The sequence below is a fragment of the Heterocephalus glaber genome, unplaced genomic scaffold, assembly GCF_053883595.1.
Source record: "Heterocephalus glaber isolate CG9 unplaced genomic scaffold, H.glaber_assembly_v1.0 deba00000331, whole genome shotgun sequence".
Lineage (NCBI taxonomy): Eukaryota > Metazoa > Chordata > Mammalia > Rodentia > Bathyergidae > Heterocephalus > Heterocephalus glaber.
Window position 1 is genome coordinate 66,419,066 of NW_028258142.1, and position 14,671 is coordinate 66,433,736.

At 50.4% G+C, this 14,671-nt stretch overlaps 1 protein-coding gene across 5 annotated transcripts in view; it reads right to left on the reverse strand.

Moving 5' to 3' along the window:
- Positions 1 to 14,671, reverse strand: part of Piezo2 (piezo type mechanosensitive ion channel component 2) — a 321,693-nt gene that overhangs the window by 121,407 nt on the left and 185,615 nt on the right. For all 5 annotated transcript variants that reach the window (XM_021265256.2, XM_087194955.1, XM_087194949.1 and 2 more), the window contains exons 6-7: positions 8,390 to 8,600; positions 6,989 to 7,202 (exon numbers count right to left, since the gene is read on the reverse strand). In XM_021265256.2, the coding sequence (XP_021120915.2) occupies positions 6,989 to 7,202; positions 8,390 to 8,600 (425 nt within the window). The remainder of the gene's footprint in view (positions 1 to 6,988; positions 7,203 to 8,389; positions 8,601 to 14,671) is intronic.

Below are 14,671 nucleotides of genomic sequence, written 5' to 3' on the forward strand. Positions count from 1 at the left end.
AATACCATTCACAATACCTTAAAGATAAATTAAATTCTTAGAAATTAACCTAACCAAGGAAGTGAAAGATCTCTATAACAAAAACTATAGTACACTGAAAAAGGAAATTGAAGAGGACATCAGAAAATGGAAAGATATCCCCTATTCCTGGGCAGGAAGAATCAATACTGTCAGGATGACAATACCGCCCAAACTACTATATAGATTTAATGCAATCCCAAACAAAATACCAAGAGCATTTCTTACAGAACTAAAAAAACAATGCTAAGATGTATATGGAGCAAGAAGAGACCCAGAATAGTAAAAGCAATCCTTGGCAAAAGAGCAAAGTGGGAGGCATCACAATCCTGGATTCGAAGATATATTACAAAGTCACAGTGTTAAAAACAGTATGGTACTGGCACAAAAACAGACTTGTGAAGTGATGGAACAAACTAGAAGATGCACAAACAATGCCAGGCACATTCAGCCATCTGGTCTTTGACAAAGAGGGAGAAAACATACCCTGCAGGAAAGACAGCCTCTCTAATAAATGGTGCTGGGAAAACTGGATATCCACATGCAGAAGATTGAGTCTAGACCCATATTTCTCACCATGTACTAAACTAAAATCAAAATGGATCAAAGATCAAAATATTAAAACAGAAACACTTAATCTGCTGGAAGATAAAATAGGAAATACTCCTAAAGACATAGATATAGGTAAGGACTTTCTGAACGGAACCCCAATTAAACATGAAATAGCATCAAGAATCAACAAATGGGATTAAATCAAATTATAAAGTTTCTGCACAGCAAAAGAAATGACTAAGTGAAGAGACAACTACAAGATTGAAAAATACATTTCCAGCTACTTCTTGGACAGAGGACTAATATCTAGAATATGTAAAGAACTCAGAAAAAGTAGACCCCTCCAAAATCAAAGTCTCAATCAAAAAATAGTCAACCTGAATGAATACACTTCTCAGAAAAAGTACAATTCGTCAATAAATACATGAAAAAATGTTCAATGTCATTGGCCATGAGAAAAATACAAATTAAGACAACACTGAGATTCTATCTTATTCCAGAAAGAACGGCTAGCACCAAAAAAATCTAATGATAACAAATGCCGGTAAGGCTGTGGGGTAAAATAAACACTTCTACACTGTTGGTGGGAATGTAAACTAGTACAAGCACTATGGAAATCAGTATGGAAATTCCCCCAAACCTAAAAATATAAATTCCACTCAACCCAGGTATTCCACTTCTAGTTATCTTCCAAAAGAGTTAAAGACATCATATTATAGCGATCCATGCATACCCGTGTTTATAGAAGCACAACTCATAATAGCTAAATCTTGGAAGTGACCTATATGTTCAGAGGAACAGACGAAGAAAATATGGTGCTTGTATACAGTGGAGTACTACTCTGCCACAAGGAAGGATAAATTTTGGTCATTTGTAGGAAAATGGATGCACATTGCAACCATAATGTTAAGTGAAATCAATGAGACATATAAACTTAAATATCACACGGTTTCTCTTATATGAGAAACCCAAAGTGTAAATAATAAAAACAGCAAACTAAAAATAGAAAACAGGGAATAAGGAGTTAGGTCTTTTGAAAATGAGAAGGGGGCCAAGAGATGAAGGGAAGGCAGAGGGGATGATAGAAAGAGGAGTAAACGTGGGTGTGTTATCCACACATGCCAACTCCCCACAGTGGACACTGCCCACAGCCACCAATAAAAGTTTTAAAAATGTGAGATGCCTGCTGTCTTCACAAGCTCTTTGTGCCAATATAAACCTCTGCAAGGGACAGCACTTTGCATTGGCTAAGGAAAATTTTGTTTAGTTCCGCATTTTTCTTAGGGAGACATGGCACAGTAAGTCTCAACAGGTCTCTAGCCTATTAAGTCAGCTATCTGAATGGTATACATGGATCTTTACTTAGTTATGTGGATTAATTTGAAGCTTTATTTCGCTGGGTCAACTTCAAAAGTGTGATCACTAATAATTTTAGGGCTGTAATGGACTACAGCATTTCAGATTTGGGAAGGATAACCCTACTTTGCCTTAACCTTCCTGGAAGTGCACTCATCCTTGTCAAACAATGAGTCTTGAAGTTTGTTTTGGAAAATATTGCCATGCCACTCCTGTGTGCACAGATGGAAGACATCAGTAATTCTCTCCCGACTCAACATCACACCAAGCTTCCGGGCAGCCTTGGTCTCTCCCACATGTTCCTCAGTCCAGCTCTCTACGGCCTCTGCTGGATAAAATAATGGGAAAAAGTCCACCAAGGTCTAAGGGAGTCTGCCAAGAACCAGATGATCCTTGGGTTCACTGAGTTAAAAAGACAGGCTCACCCTGGAAAAACAAGACCCCTCCATCTGGGCCAGCCCAGGAATACAGGTCAAATTCCCATTGCTGGGTCACAATGAACAATTAAAGGGAGAAAAGGTTTACTTGGCTCATGGTTTCAGAAGTTTCAGTCCATGGTTGGCTAGCTCCTAGGCTGCCATCATGGCAAAGGCTGTGGAAGAGGAAAGCTGCTCAATTCATGGCCTCTGTGAAGCAGAGAGCAAGGAAGAGCCCAAGAGAAGGGGGCAGGGACTTGATCTAATCCCTAAGGTCGCTCGCTCCTCCATGGCCTACCACCACAGAGGTGTGCCTTACTGATCTGCAGGCATCTATCAAGCCAATCAAGCTGGCAATCAAGATGAACTCTCACAGGAGGCAAGGCTCTCAGCAGGTAACACTGGTGTGGGGAGGGCATCACAACCAGTAGTTAATAGGATGTTGGCTCCGGACCACAACCTCGGGATCCTCACACAGAACCAGCACGCACAGGGTTGTGGGGTTGCTTCTTGGTCTTTATGAGTTTATTCAGATTTAGAGGTAATGTGATGTCGGTTCTGGCACAGAGCAGAAAAGAGGGACTGTCAGCCCAGTGACAACCCAGGGACAGGCTGAGGCACAGAGCAGCTTCGTAGCAAATGCTCTGCATCCTGTTGAAAGTGCACTTTGGAGATTCACAGCCTAGGAAGCTGCAGTGCTCAGAAGAGTAAAGCTCGTTTTAAAACAGCATGTCTGGTAGGATTCAAAGTTCATCTTCAGAAAGTACCAAAGGGAAAATACTGGAATAATACAGACCACAAGTCAGTAGTATTCATTTTGGGGAGTTAGAATTACATTTTTTAAAAAAAGTGTTTTCCTCTCTTACTTTTCAAATAATCCCCAACAATCATGTATTACATCAATAACAATAAAAAATCAATTCAGTGTGTCTAAAAATAAGGATCACTTTCACTAGAGTACCCAACAGGTAGCCTTGGAAAGGATCAGCACCCTTGGAGGGTTTCAATGGCAGCTGTGTCCAGAAGCTGGATGAAGGGGCCAGAGTCTCTGTGGCTTCGACCTTTGTGATAAAGACCTCTGAAGGACAACATCCATCCATCCACCCATACATCTATCCACCCACTCATCCATCCATCCATTCATCCATCCACCCACCCATCCATCCATCCATCCACCCACCCACCCACTCATCCATCCATCCACCCACCCACCCACCCATCCATCCATCCATCTATCCATCCACCCATCCATCAACCCATCCGTCTATCCACCCACCCATCCATCCATCATCCACCCAACCATCCATCCATCCATCCATCCACCCAACCTCCCATCCATCCATCCACCTATCTATCCATCCATCTATCTATCTGTGCTCATTTACAGTTTGAATTTTTTTCCAACTCAGACACTGGGGCTAATAGCAATGAATTAAAACTGCTCCTTAGGAGAAAGCAATGGTTTTAAAGATGTTAATTCCAAAGATCTAAAAGAATAACGTACAAGGTCCCATTATCACAGCTTAAGGGGTGGATGGGACCTCCAACAGGAAATTCACCAATGGCACTGATCCACTCAGACATCGTGTCCTGAGGAGCTACCTGGTTCTTAGTGACCCACTCCATGAGAGGTCAGGACCAGACTCTGACCTGGGAGAGACACCATGTCTCTAAGAAGTGATGACTAGACTTTTCAGTTTGTGACAATTCAGAGGAAAAACAACTATGGCAACACCAGTAGAACAGCTGCTGTCTACACCACAGGAGGCAGACCATCGCCCCAGGGCCGAGCCTGGGCCTCCACCTGTCTCAGTACAGTTTGAGTCACTCATGAGTTTGATATTGTCAAAGGGCTGGAAAAAACAATGGGAAAATACTTTGTAAAGTGTGACGAAAACATGGAATTCAAATTGCAGGGTTATGAAGTTTTTAAATACCTGCTCACCGACCCTGCACAGAACTTGCCTGATCTACGCAAGCGTTTTCAAGGTGGTTATAAATAGTCCTTGTACAGTAGCACCTGCATTTATGAACACTTTTGTTTTTGAACAATTTGGTTTGCAAACAGAAGCATTTGGCAAATTCTGCTTTTGTTTGCGAACTCTGCATCAGGTGATGAACAGCAACATGGTCATCTTCTAGAACTGTGGAAGGAATTGAGTTCACAAACTGAGGCACCACTGTATTTCCTACCATCAGCTCTAGATGGCAGAAAAGGCTCTCAACTAGCAGGGAGAAAGAACCCCAACCCGCCCCCTAACTATGGCCCTACCAGGATATTTACATTTCCGATTAAGTCATCACCTGAAAGGCTGCTCTTTCAACAGTGCGCAGCATTTTTTCTATATGTGTTCAATAAACCGAGAATTAGAAGTCTGAAAGAAATGGCAGGACCCATTTAGTGCAGAAGGGACAGCTGCAGTGAAATCGAGCATTCATTCCCTCTTGCTGAAAGAAGCACTGTGTAACCTGCACCGTCGAGGGGCCCTCACTGCCTGCGCTTCCCAGTTAGACGGGCCGAGTCTCCAGTTTCCAGGTCCACCCCAGCCGAGCCAACTGGATTTAGAATTAAGGCTGCATGTGTGTGTGTAGGGCACCGTTTTTATTTCACTGAATTTAGGTGGTTTGGAATTTGACTGACATACTGCATTCTGCACCATGCAGACACAGAAATAAAGTGGTATTTTTATGGGCTGATTCCGCCCAGGAATCAGCGGAAGCACACACGGCACCTTCGGGATCACTGTCACACAAAGCCATGTGCCTGCACCGCTCACATGATGCTATTTGTGCTCTGTGAAAACACAGTCCCCCATTTCCCAGCGGGAGGGCAGGACGCACCCCACTTCCCAGGGCACGGCAGAGGAGGGGACCCACGCGGTCTTCACACGGCAGTGCCCTGGGCTCTGCGAACTCCTGCCCCTTCACCTCCCTGTCACTTGCACTTGTGGACATCTCCACTGCTGAGGATGGTGGGGACTCCCGAGATCACCCGTCCCAGCAACTGTATATACTCAAGGCCCCAATGTCGCCCCCACGCCGCACTCAGGACAGTGGCCTTCCCTGCACGTCACCACTCCCTCACGCAGGGCCCGGAGTCAGCAACACCGGCATCTAATGCCCACTCGGCACTGAAAGCTCCCCGCTTGACCCCAAACACCCTTAGGAATCGGCTGTTGAGCAGGGACCCAGGCCGTCCAATCCACAGACCCACACGTGCTTGTGGGGCGTCTGTGGACTTCTGTAACGAGGGTGCTCTCACCCACCCTGTACACTCTCTTGCTCTGCTGGATGCTGATTTTAGAGACCAGGTCATCAGCTGTGTGGACCACACCCCGGCTTTGCTCTGCCGGTCTTTCTCCTGGAACCATTTAAAGCCGTTTCTGATCTCCTCTTGCACTCTGGCGATCAGGTCTGCGGGCTGTCATCAGCAGCCACAGATGTCACACACCATGCCACATCAAGAGGGGTGTCATGCTGCCCCGCCCTGGGGGTGGACTATGGTCAGCTGGCCATGTATCGACCGCTGTTGTGAACTAAGATCTTCCCTTTGCAATGACCAGCAGTCAAGACCCTCCATCCCCACCAGCCTGCAAGCAGCAACCTCAGGTGGTGGTCAGAATCAGACACTTCATGAAGGATTAATAAACAGTAATTTTCTAATCTTATTATTTCTCTCCCTTTCATTGGTCCCTGTTATCTTGTAAGGAGGTTTCCCTCTTTGAGAATGGTTTAGAATCCCTAGGAAATCAAAGTCTACTCTGGATTCTTTACCTTCAATCGCATTCTCACAATGAGGACTTGGTACAATGGTCACTTGGAACTGAGGCAAATCATCAGCTATTCCTCTCACCATGTTGTTATTTTTCACTGTTTACAATGAACCGTTCCTACTTTTGTTCATCATACACGTGGCCAGTGCAAGCTCTTTCTAGCTGGTTGCTGGAGACACTGCCTAATTATTCTTCAGTGTAGTGTTCCTCCAGGAGAATCAGTATCAGCCCCGAGTGCCACAAACGGCAGCACCCCTTCCTCCAGGCCAACAGCACCTCCAAGCAAGGGGATCCGTTTTTCCCTTCTAGACTGAGTTGCCCAATAAAACTGAAGGGCTAGGTGTCTGTCATGGCTTGTATCTAAATGTCCCCCCAAAGCCTCATGTGCTCATAGGTGGGGCTTTTTGGAGGTGGCTGGATCTATGGTGTGTGGATATGGGCTAAGGGTGTGTGATCACTAAATTAGTGCACTCATTGGTTTAGCATTGCTCTGGGGTGGGTAACAGGAAGGCCCACCCTGGGTGTGGGTGGCACCAACCAATAGGCTTGTAGCTTAGATGAAATAAAAGGGAAAGGGAAGCTCATTGGTACTGCTTCCTGCTTGCCCTGCCAAGGACTGTTTCTCCTCTGTGATGCCCCTCTGCCAAGCCACCCTGCCTTGCAGCCAGCCAACTATGGACTGAGACCTCTATAAACTGTGAGCTGGAATAAACCTTTCCTTCTTTAACTTGTAAGTGTCAGGTATTTTGTCTCAGCAATGAAAAAGTAACTGAGACAGTGGCTTCCCCACTCTGACAAGTCTTTGTTCAACACTGAAAATGATCACAGCAGGTGGGGACAGCACAGCCTCTCCTTACCACCTGCACCCCTCACCTTGCGTAGTAGTCATTGGGGGGTACGGCCTCCTGGAAGAACTGGAACTGGTATAAGTACAGCCCAATTAGGTGCCCGGCTGTGAAGATGGCCAGCAGGACACAGAGGCAGCTGAACAGTAGTGGGTCAAACGTGCGGCACCAGGACCACCAGGTGCACAGGCCCAGGAAGACGAAGAAGTAGACAGCCGAGGTCAGTGAGGGCAGCATCATGCCTGGGGACAGGGACAGGGACAAGGTGTCAGTGATGGGGAACTGGGGCACCCTGCACCCATAGGCACCGAGGCTGGGATGAATGGAGTGGCCCTGCTTCACAGCAGCGACCACATCCAATCAAAACCAGTGCTCCATTCATTGTGAAGAAGACCACAGAACAGCAACAGTTTTCTAGGAAAGACAAGATGACAGAGAGATTCTACCAGGGTCTCTTGAGCTGAGGACACTGCTTTTCTCACCAAGAGAATCTGCACCTTTCTTGACTGGTTTCTCTTTTCGATGTTTCAGGAATAACTGCGCATCTGCTCCAACTTTATCACAGCTTTTCCTTTACAATGATTTACCTTTTTAATTTTTTTTTGAGACAGGGTCTCTCTATGCAGTTCAGGCTGGACTTGAAATCACTGTGTAGCCCAGGGTGGCCTCAAACTGTCAGCAATCCTCCTGCCTCAGCCTACCAAGTTCTGAGGTTACAGGTGTGCGGCATCACACTCCCGGTTTTACTTACTTTTTAGTTAAGTAGTATTCATAATAATAGTACACTCTGGCAGCTGAAGTCTCCTCACATCCTCATCCTATCCCACAAAGAGGAGATGCAAGAAGAGGCTGGCGCTTTACAGATGTTATGATGATTTAATCGGGCATGTGAAAGGACTCCTGATTAAAACACTGGGTTTTATTTCTTGAGAAATTCTTTCTTTCCCTCTTTTTTCCTAGTAAAAAACAGCGGAGTCATCTAATCTTGGCCCTTTTTGGAAAGAGTCTGGGGGACTCAATTCTAACAGCATCCCGAGCTGGGGGCTACGGATCTGGAGAGAAAGATGGAGCTAACTTTACTATGGAGTAAGGGGCCATCCTGCCCTTGGCGGAAGTGAGTCTCGCCTGGAGATTGCAATCAGACTTCCAGGAGTTCAGCGAGGGTTCCGGGGTCAGTGCTGACAGCTGGGCCTTGGAAGGCGGGACACACTGCCCAGGTGCACAGGCCACTGTGTTAGTGCAACTTGTGGCTCGGGGGAGGGAAATGGCTGTGACTCTAACCTGAGCCCAGGAAGTGAGGCCCCTGAGACGTGAAACACGGTGTTTCCCAGAGTGAACAGAAACCATCCGAAAATGCCCAGACCAGAATGGAGCCGCTGGCTTCCGGTGGGCTGTGGCTGCAGCTCATCCCTGTCCCTCCCACACTCACCTGAGGAGCCCAGGAGGATGGTGACCACCACCTTGCCGGCCGTGGTGATCATATTCCCCACGAACTCTTTGAGTCGCGAGGCCAGCGAGGCCAGCTGGCGGAACAGCCTCAGCCGGGCACTGTCCTCCCCCTCGGTGTCCTCCATGTCAGCCCCGTCCAGGTCCTCATCCTCAATCAGTGCCTCCTTGGAGTCCATTTTCTCTCCTCTGGCCTGCAAGGTGACAAGCAGAAATGCCCAGTCCAGCCCCTGCCGCCCGCAGTGCCTGGTCCCTCTGGTTGTCCTGAGGACATGGGCAGGACATCCCTAGCACAGGGCCCCGGGGGCCTTGCCAGGGCATCAGTACCTGTGCTCTCTCTCCCCCTTCTTTCTTTTTTGAGGTACTGGGCATTGAATCCAGGGCCTCTTCTACAAGCTACGTCTTCAGCCCTTTTTGTTGTGAGCCAGGGTCTCACTAAGTTGCTAAGTTGCCCATATTGGGCTCAAAATTGAGATCCTCCTACCTCAGCCTCCCAGAGTGCTGGGGTCACAGCCATGTACCACCACACCTGGCTTCTTACAGGCAGGAGAAGAAACCGCCCAAGCGTCTGTTAGCCATCTCAGCTGTGCCAGTCTTGGTTTGGTCTTTCTCTACTGCTCCTCCTCGGTTGCCGGGAGACTCACTGCCGCCACAGCGCTGAGGCTGTGGGTGGCATGGTTGGTGCTCAGGAAGCCCCTCTGCTGTCTGAGGTTATCTTGGTTGCCACTTCAGTGTTTCCTGGCCTAGCAGGAGGACGGCTTGGGCTCCCTGGCTGCGTGTGCAGTTGCTTTCTGGTTTATCCCTCTGGGGAAGGACTCTGGCTCCACCCAGGGCAGGGTCACTAGGGAGCTGGGGGAAACGCGTGCCCACACAAGCAAACACACAGACATTTCTCATTTTTCAGCACACAGGTGCTTTTTGCTCACTTGTTACTTTTAGACAGTAAATGGGAAATCGGGTGCTAATGACTGTCTTTCCCTAAAAGGCCAGGTTTCTGAAGGACTCATACACAGAAGCCATCATCTGGAGATGGAAGGGGAATGGGACGCGTCTCCAGGCCAAGGGGCTTGGAGTCCTCAGCCCTGGGCCCCAGGTCACAGGTTCTCGGGGACATTTAGCTCAAGTGTCTATGCACCCGTCAGCCCATGCCCTCGGAGAGCCCCGTCCACAGAGCAAAACGTCTGGCTGTCCGCTCTGGGCTGACACGCCCTCTTCCAATCCACTCTGCGGCCTGCCAGGAGAAGGTCTGCAGAGACTCGGCGGGCCAGGCTCTCCTCGAGGCTTCCAGCCTCCCCGTGGGCGTGGCCTCCCTGGGGGCAGGACATTGCATGCACAGAGCCACCCCTGTGGTGGGTTGCAGCAGCAAGGCCAAGGCTGTGGCTTGGAGAGGGGGTGGCACAGCAGGAAGGCCATGAAGCCTCTCACCCCCGCTTCCATGCATGCCACAGGGAGGGAAGGACTTGGGGAGCAGCCCCAGCTCCCTGCACCCCACCTGGGAGGACACTGTCCCAAGCAGCACCTGGCTTCCCCCCACCCTGTGTCCACACACAGGCCAGGGCCTGTGGGTTCTCCTCAGTCCACAACAGGTGAGCGACACAGGGAAAGTCCCCTCCTCGGAGGAAGTTGCTTGGAAGGGAGGAAAACCATGGAAGGGCTAGGCTCAAGGGTGCACACCTGAGCCCTCAGCACTGGGCAAGCTTAGGCAAGAGGAAGGCTGGGAGTCTGAGGCCAGCCTGGGCTCTGTAGCAAGGCCCTGTCTCAAGAAAAGAAAACAGAACGCGCGCGTGCACGCACACACACACACACACACACACACACACACACGGCGGGGGCGGGGGGCAAGGGCTACTTGGGTCCCCTACGGAACCCTCTGTGACTTTCATGCAAACGTCCTGTACTTCAGACATGGTCAAATCAAGGAAGCCTCAGGGCCTGGAGCCTGGTGAGGCTGTTAGATGCAGTGTGGAGGAACCCTCACTGGTCCTTCCAGTGAGCCACACCAGAACTGGGCCCGGATGGAGATGCTTCCTGAACCTGCTGAGCAGAGACTACAGGGTGGGGTGGCAACCCTGGGCCCTGCTGTCCCGCCTGCTGGCTCAGCCTCAGGCACTGTCCCCACCCTGTGAGCCTCCGTGGCAGGAGAGGATGTGCACTGTGTGTACTGACAGGAGGCTCTGTCCCCCCTGGTGGACACAGCTAGAGCCTGCAGGGGACCACGGGAGCAGCAGAGAGCAGGGTTTACGAAGTCCACTAGAACATCACCTAGAGCTGTGACCACACCAAATCTAAAGCCTACCCAAGGGCTTTGGAGACCTCTGCCTCACTTCTTCAACACACTGGCTTCAACAGGAATCCTGGTTTTCATGACAACACAACTAGAGGACTTTTGCTGTGTGCAGGCTGCCAGGCCAGACACAAACCCTCCCTCCACACAGAGTCTACAGGGCTGAACCTTGTCAGCCAGGGCAGGGCCGGGGCAGGAGGCACAACAGCCTCGATGACCGCTGTACAGTGACCACTACACATTACAGCATGGCTTGATGCTGGGATGTTACATGTTCTCAACACGAGTGACATCTGCAAGGCATAGATGTGTGGACTGCCGTGGTCCAGTCATTCTGTTACTACACACGTACAGGTATGCAGACACGTTTGCAACCCATAAATGCATACAACTACTGTTTGCCAGTTTAAAAGAAAAAACTGAACACTAAAAAATAAATAAAAGTTCCTGATTTCAAAAATCCAATAAGCGCTATGGACCCAGCTCTGCATGCGTCCTGTGGTCTCTGCACACAGCAGCTTCCAAGTCCCGCCTAGGGTCACCCCACCCGCAGTCACCTCCACCCATGGTCACCTGCCTACGGTCATCTCCTGCCCGAGGTCACCTCCCGTTCATGGTCACCTCCCACCCGCAGTGGCCCGCATGCTGTCCTTCTACTCAACACCTATTTACACTGGTGGGTCCCAAGCATACAAGAGCTTGTGCTTGGCACCCCGTGAGGGCCATGTGGGGCATCCGAGGACAGGTGGCCAGCCCCACCTGAGGAACCGGGACTCGCGTCAGGGTATGCAGGAAGGCAGGGTCCTGGGCTGTCAGCCCATGGGTGCCCACCATGGCGTATCCTGCTAGACTTGCCTTGTGGCCCCCTTGATGGGAAACCTGCCGCAGAAACTGACCTCAGCATCTCCTCCACCTCCAGCCACACTGCAGGGCCTGAGCAGTGGAAGCCTCCCCCTTTCTTCAGGCTGAGCAGGGGGCTGGGCACTTAGCACTCGGCTGCCGAACCCCCAAGGCTGTGTCCCTAAGAGGTCTGTAACCACCCCTGGGACCTGCACTGGCTGGGCTGGGTCACCAGTCAGTGATGCGTGGGAAGCAGAGGATGGCAGGGGAGACTGGCAAATGGGTCTGGCCCTTTGCTTAAAGGAATATTGCTTTCAAATTAAAAACAAGATCACCTACAGACAGCTAAACCAAAGCAGTGTTCACAGGCACACAGCCCTGCACACATAGCTCTGGCTCTGCCTCTCTATTTGGCGCTGGGTGTCTGTGTCCAGCTACCGGGTGTGGGCGTGGCCAGGTGCTCCATCCAGGGTGATTTCACCATACCTGGAACAAGACAGCAGCGTCCTTGACCCCTGGTGTCTCCTGAGGGACACTGCAGGAAACTGCAAAAAGAGCGAGATGGAAGTGGGGGGTCCCCTCTGAGGGGTATTTCTGCCTCCTTTGGGAGGCAGGGGCTGCTTGTTGAGGATGGTGGCAGAGGACAGAGTGAGCTGGAACAGAATCTGGAGGTAGAGCCACAGCTGCTGCCGCTGCAGGGGACGAGGAGCTCCAGGTCTGGCCACACCTAGGCATGGATAGAGCCCACGCTGACCTGGATGGGGTGGGTGGAGGGCGGTGACTGTCCTGGTGCAGGCTGCTTCCAGTTCCAGGAGGAGAGAGGAAGAAGGCAGGCCCAGGAGCTCCTGGGTGACACAGGGGTGGCGAGGGGACACTGCAGGTCCTCTCACCTCGGGGGCCACCACCCTGCTCAGCCCCCCAACGGGCAGGGTTTCTCACAAATTTCCTATAGGTGTGCTTTATTGATATTTGCAATTTAAATGCTTAAAATCACCTATCAAGTGTTCCCGGAACAGAACAAAGCGTTCTGAGAATTTCTACCAATATTGATCTAGAAACATCATAAAGGTCAAAGGCTCCTTTGATTTCTTGAAGAGGGCAGAGAGGACAGGCACGCACTGTCACCCATGGCCCGCGTGAACGGGTAACACAAAAACGATGGCAGTTTAAAAGCTCTGGGCTCACTTCCGGATCCTGGTTCCTCTTTTCTACTTTTGCAAGTGCTCTCCCACCGAGCTACGCCCTGGCCTCCCAGCCCTTAACCCTCTGTAAGTGGCGCTTGTTACGCAGCGGGGCAAAGGTCGCCCCTGAGCTCTGTACCCAGGGCGCCCTGACTTCCTGTGCGGCAGGCACTGTGGGTGGGCTTCTCCCGGGGCTGCTGTCTGGAGGCAGGGGGAGCGGCACCCACACTCTCACCAGGTGGCCAGGGAGAGGTGGCGGGAAGGCTCTGGGGGCCAAAGGTAACCCTCTCCATGAAGAAGCTGGCCGGGACTTCCCCAGTCCGAAAGCTTCTCTTTCGTCTAAACCAACGGCAATCACCACTGCCAGCCCTGAGAGCCACTGCGAGGGGCGCAGACAGGAAGTTCTCCCCCACCCCAAGAGTGACCTTCAGGAGCCCTTCAGGGTCACCTGGTTGTCCAGGACAGTGGGGGAGACAACGTCTTGGGGACAGGCCCAGAGACAGGTTTCCCTCCAGGGAAAGACAGGAAGTGCGGGGCCTGCAGGGCTTCTCAGGGCTGTGTGCCTGCTCAGAAGTGGGGCCAGGACCTCTCAGAAGGAGCCTCGGGACGAAGTCAGGCTGGAGCTGTGTGCAGGCCAGGCCTGCGGCCAGGGCTTCTTCCAGTCTTCGCGCCTTGCTGGGGACAGATGGAACTTGGAGCTCAGCACGGACGTCTGCGGCTCGGAGCATGGGCAACTTTCTGTGCCGGGCTGCGGGTGCCACGGCGCTGGGGGCGGTGTGTGTGTGTTAGGAGGCAGAGGGTGCACTGAGACTCAGGGCGGATTTCAATGCACTTCCGCAGGGCCTAAATGCTGTCCCTGCTTTTAACAGGAGAAGGGCAGATAGCTTATATTAAAATACGCTTTTTATCCTTTATTTTTAAAAAGTATTTGATTTGTCAGACTATTAAAATTGACTCTTTCATAGATCAAGTTTTGACTGCAGTTTCTATTTGGATAAACACTTTTTTATAAACTTGGTTTAAAATATATGAAAATGGTATTTGCTTAAAAATAAGGCCTCACTCAAGTCCCAGGACATAGCTTGAAAGAACTACACGTATAGGATACACAGATAATATCACTTTGGTGAACTCAGTATTTCAGTGCATGGAGAACCCTTTACTACACAATTTAATTTTCATAATACAACTCATTTTTTAAAGTTTCAGAGTAGGAATGTTTGACTGAATCTGTGACTGGCAGATGTGCTCTGAATCAAAATGAACAAATAAACATGAGCACAGACATGTCTGCTGAGGAAACTTTCTCTGGCACATGAGGAGGTGGCTTCCCTGCTGAGCTGGGCTCCCTATGACTCTGCAAAAACCCGAGCAGGACAAAACCCCAGCTGCACCGACGCCCTGTGACTCTACTTCCCCAGAGGGGTCTTTAAGGGACCCTTGGGTTTGGGAACACCCTCCAACCAGCCCACATGAACCCCATCATCCAATCAAGGAGACCTGGGTCCCCAGGGCTTTGCTGCTGTGGAAGAGGAGCCACTGCTCCACTGAGGCGAATGAATGCAGACACAATAGCAGCAAACATCATTATTTCAGGATCCTCAAACCCAAACATTCTGGAGTGCCAATGCCAAGATTTATAAGCAGCAGTAGGAAGTAATTGGGCCCTTCAAAAATAAAACAAATTCCTTCACTTGCTTTGGCTCTGGGCTCCTACTCCATTCAGCCTCCTGGCCCGCTATCGCATGTAGGGACCATTCCTCATGGTGAGTGCCAGGGACACAGCCACCTCCCTATCCCCCTGGGCTAGCTGGTGGCCAGGAATGGACTAAGCACGGAAAGTGATATCTGCATAGCCAAAACCAAATTTTACCGAGAAGGAAAACTGACCTCTATGAAGGGATTCAGTATCCTCAGAGCCCAGCATGAGAAGTGTTCCTCTAGGGAACCTCTCTGTGTC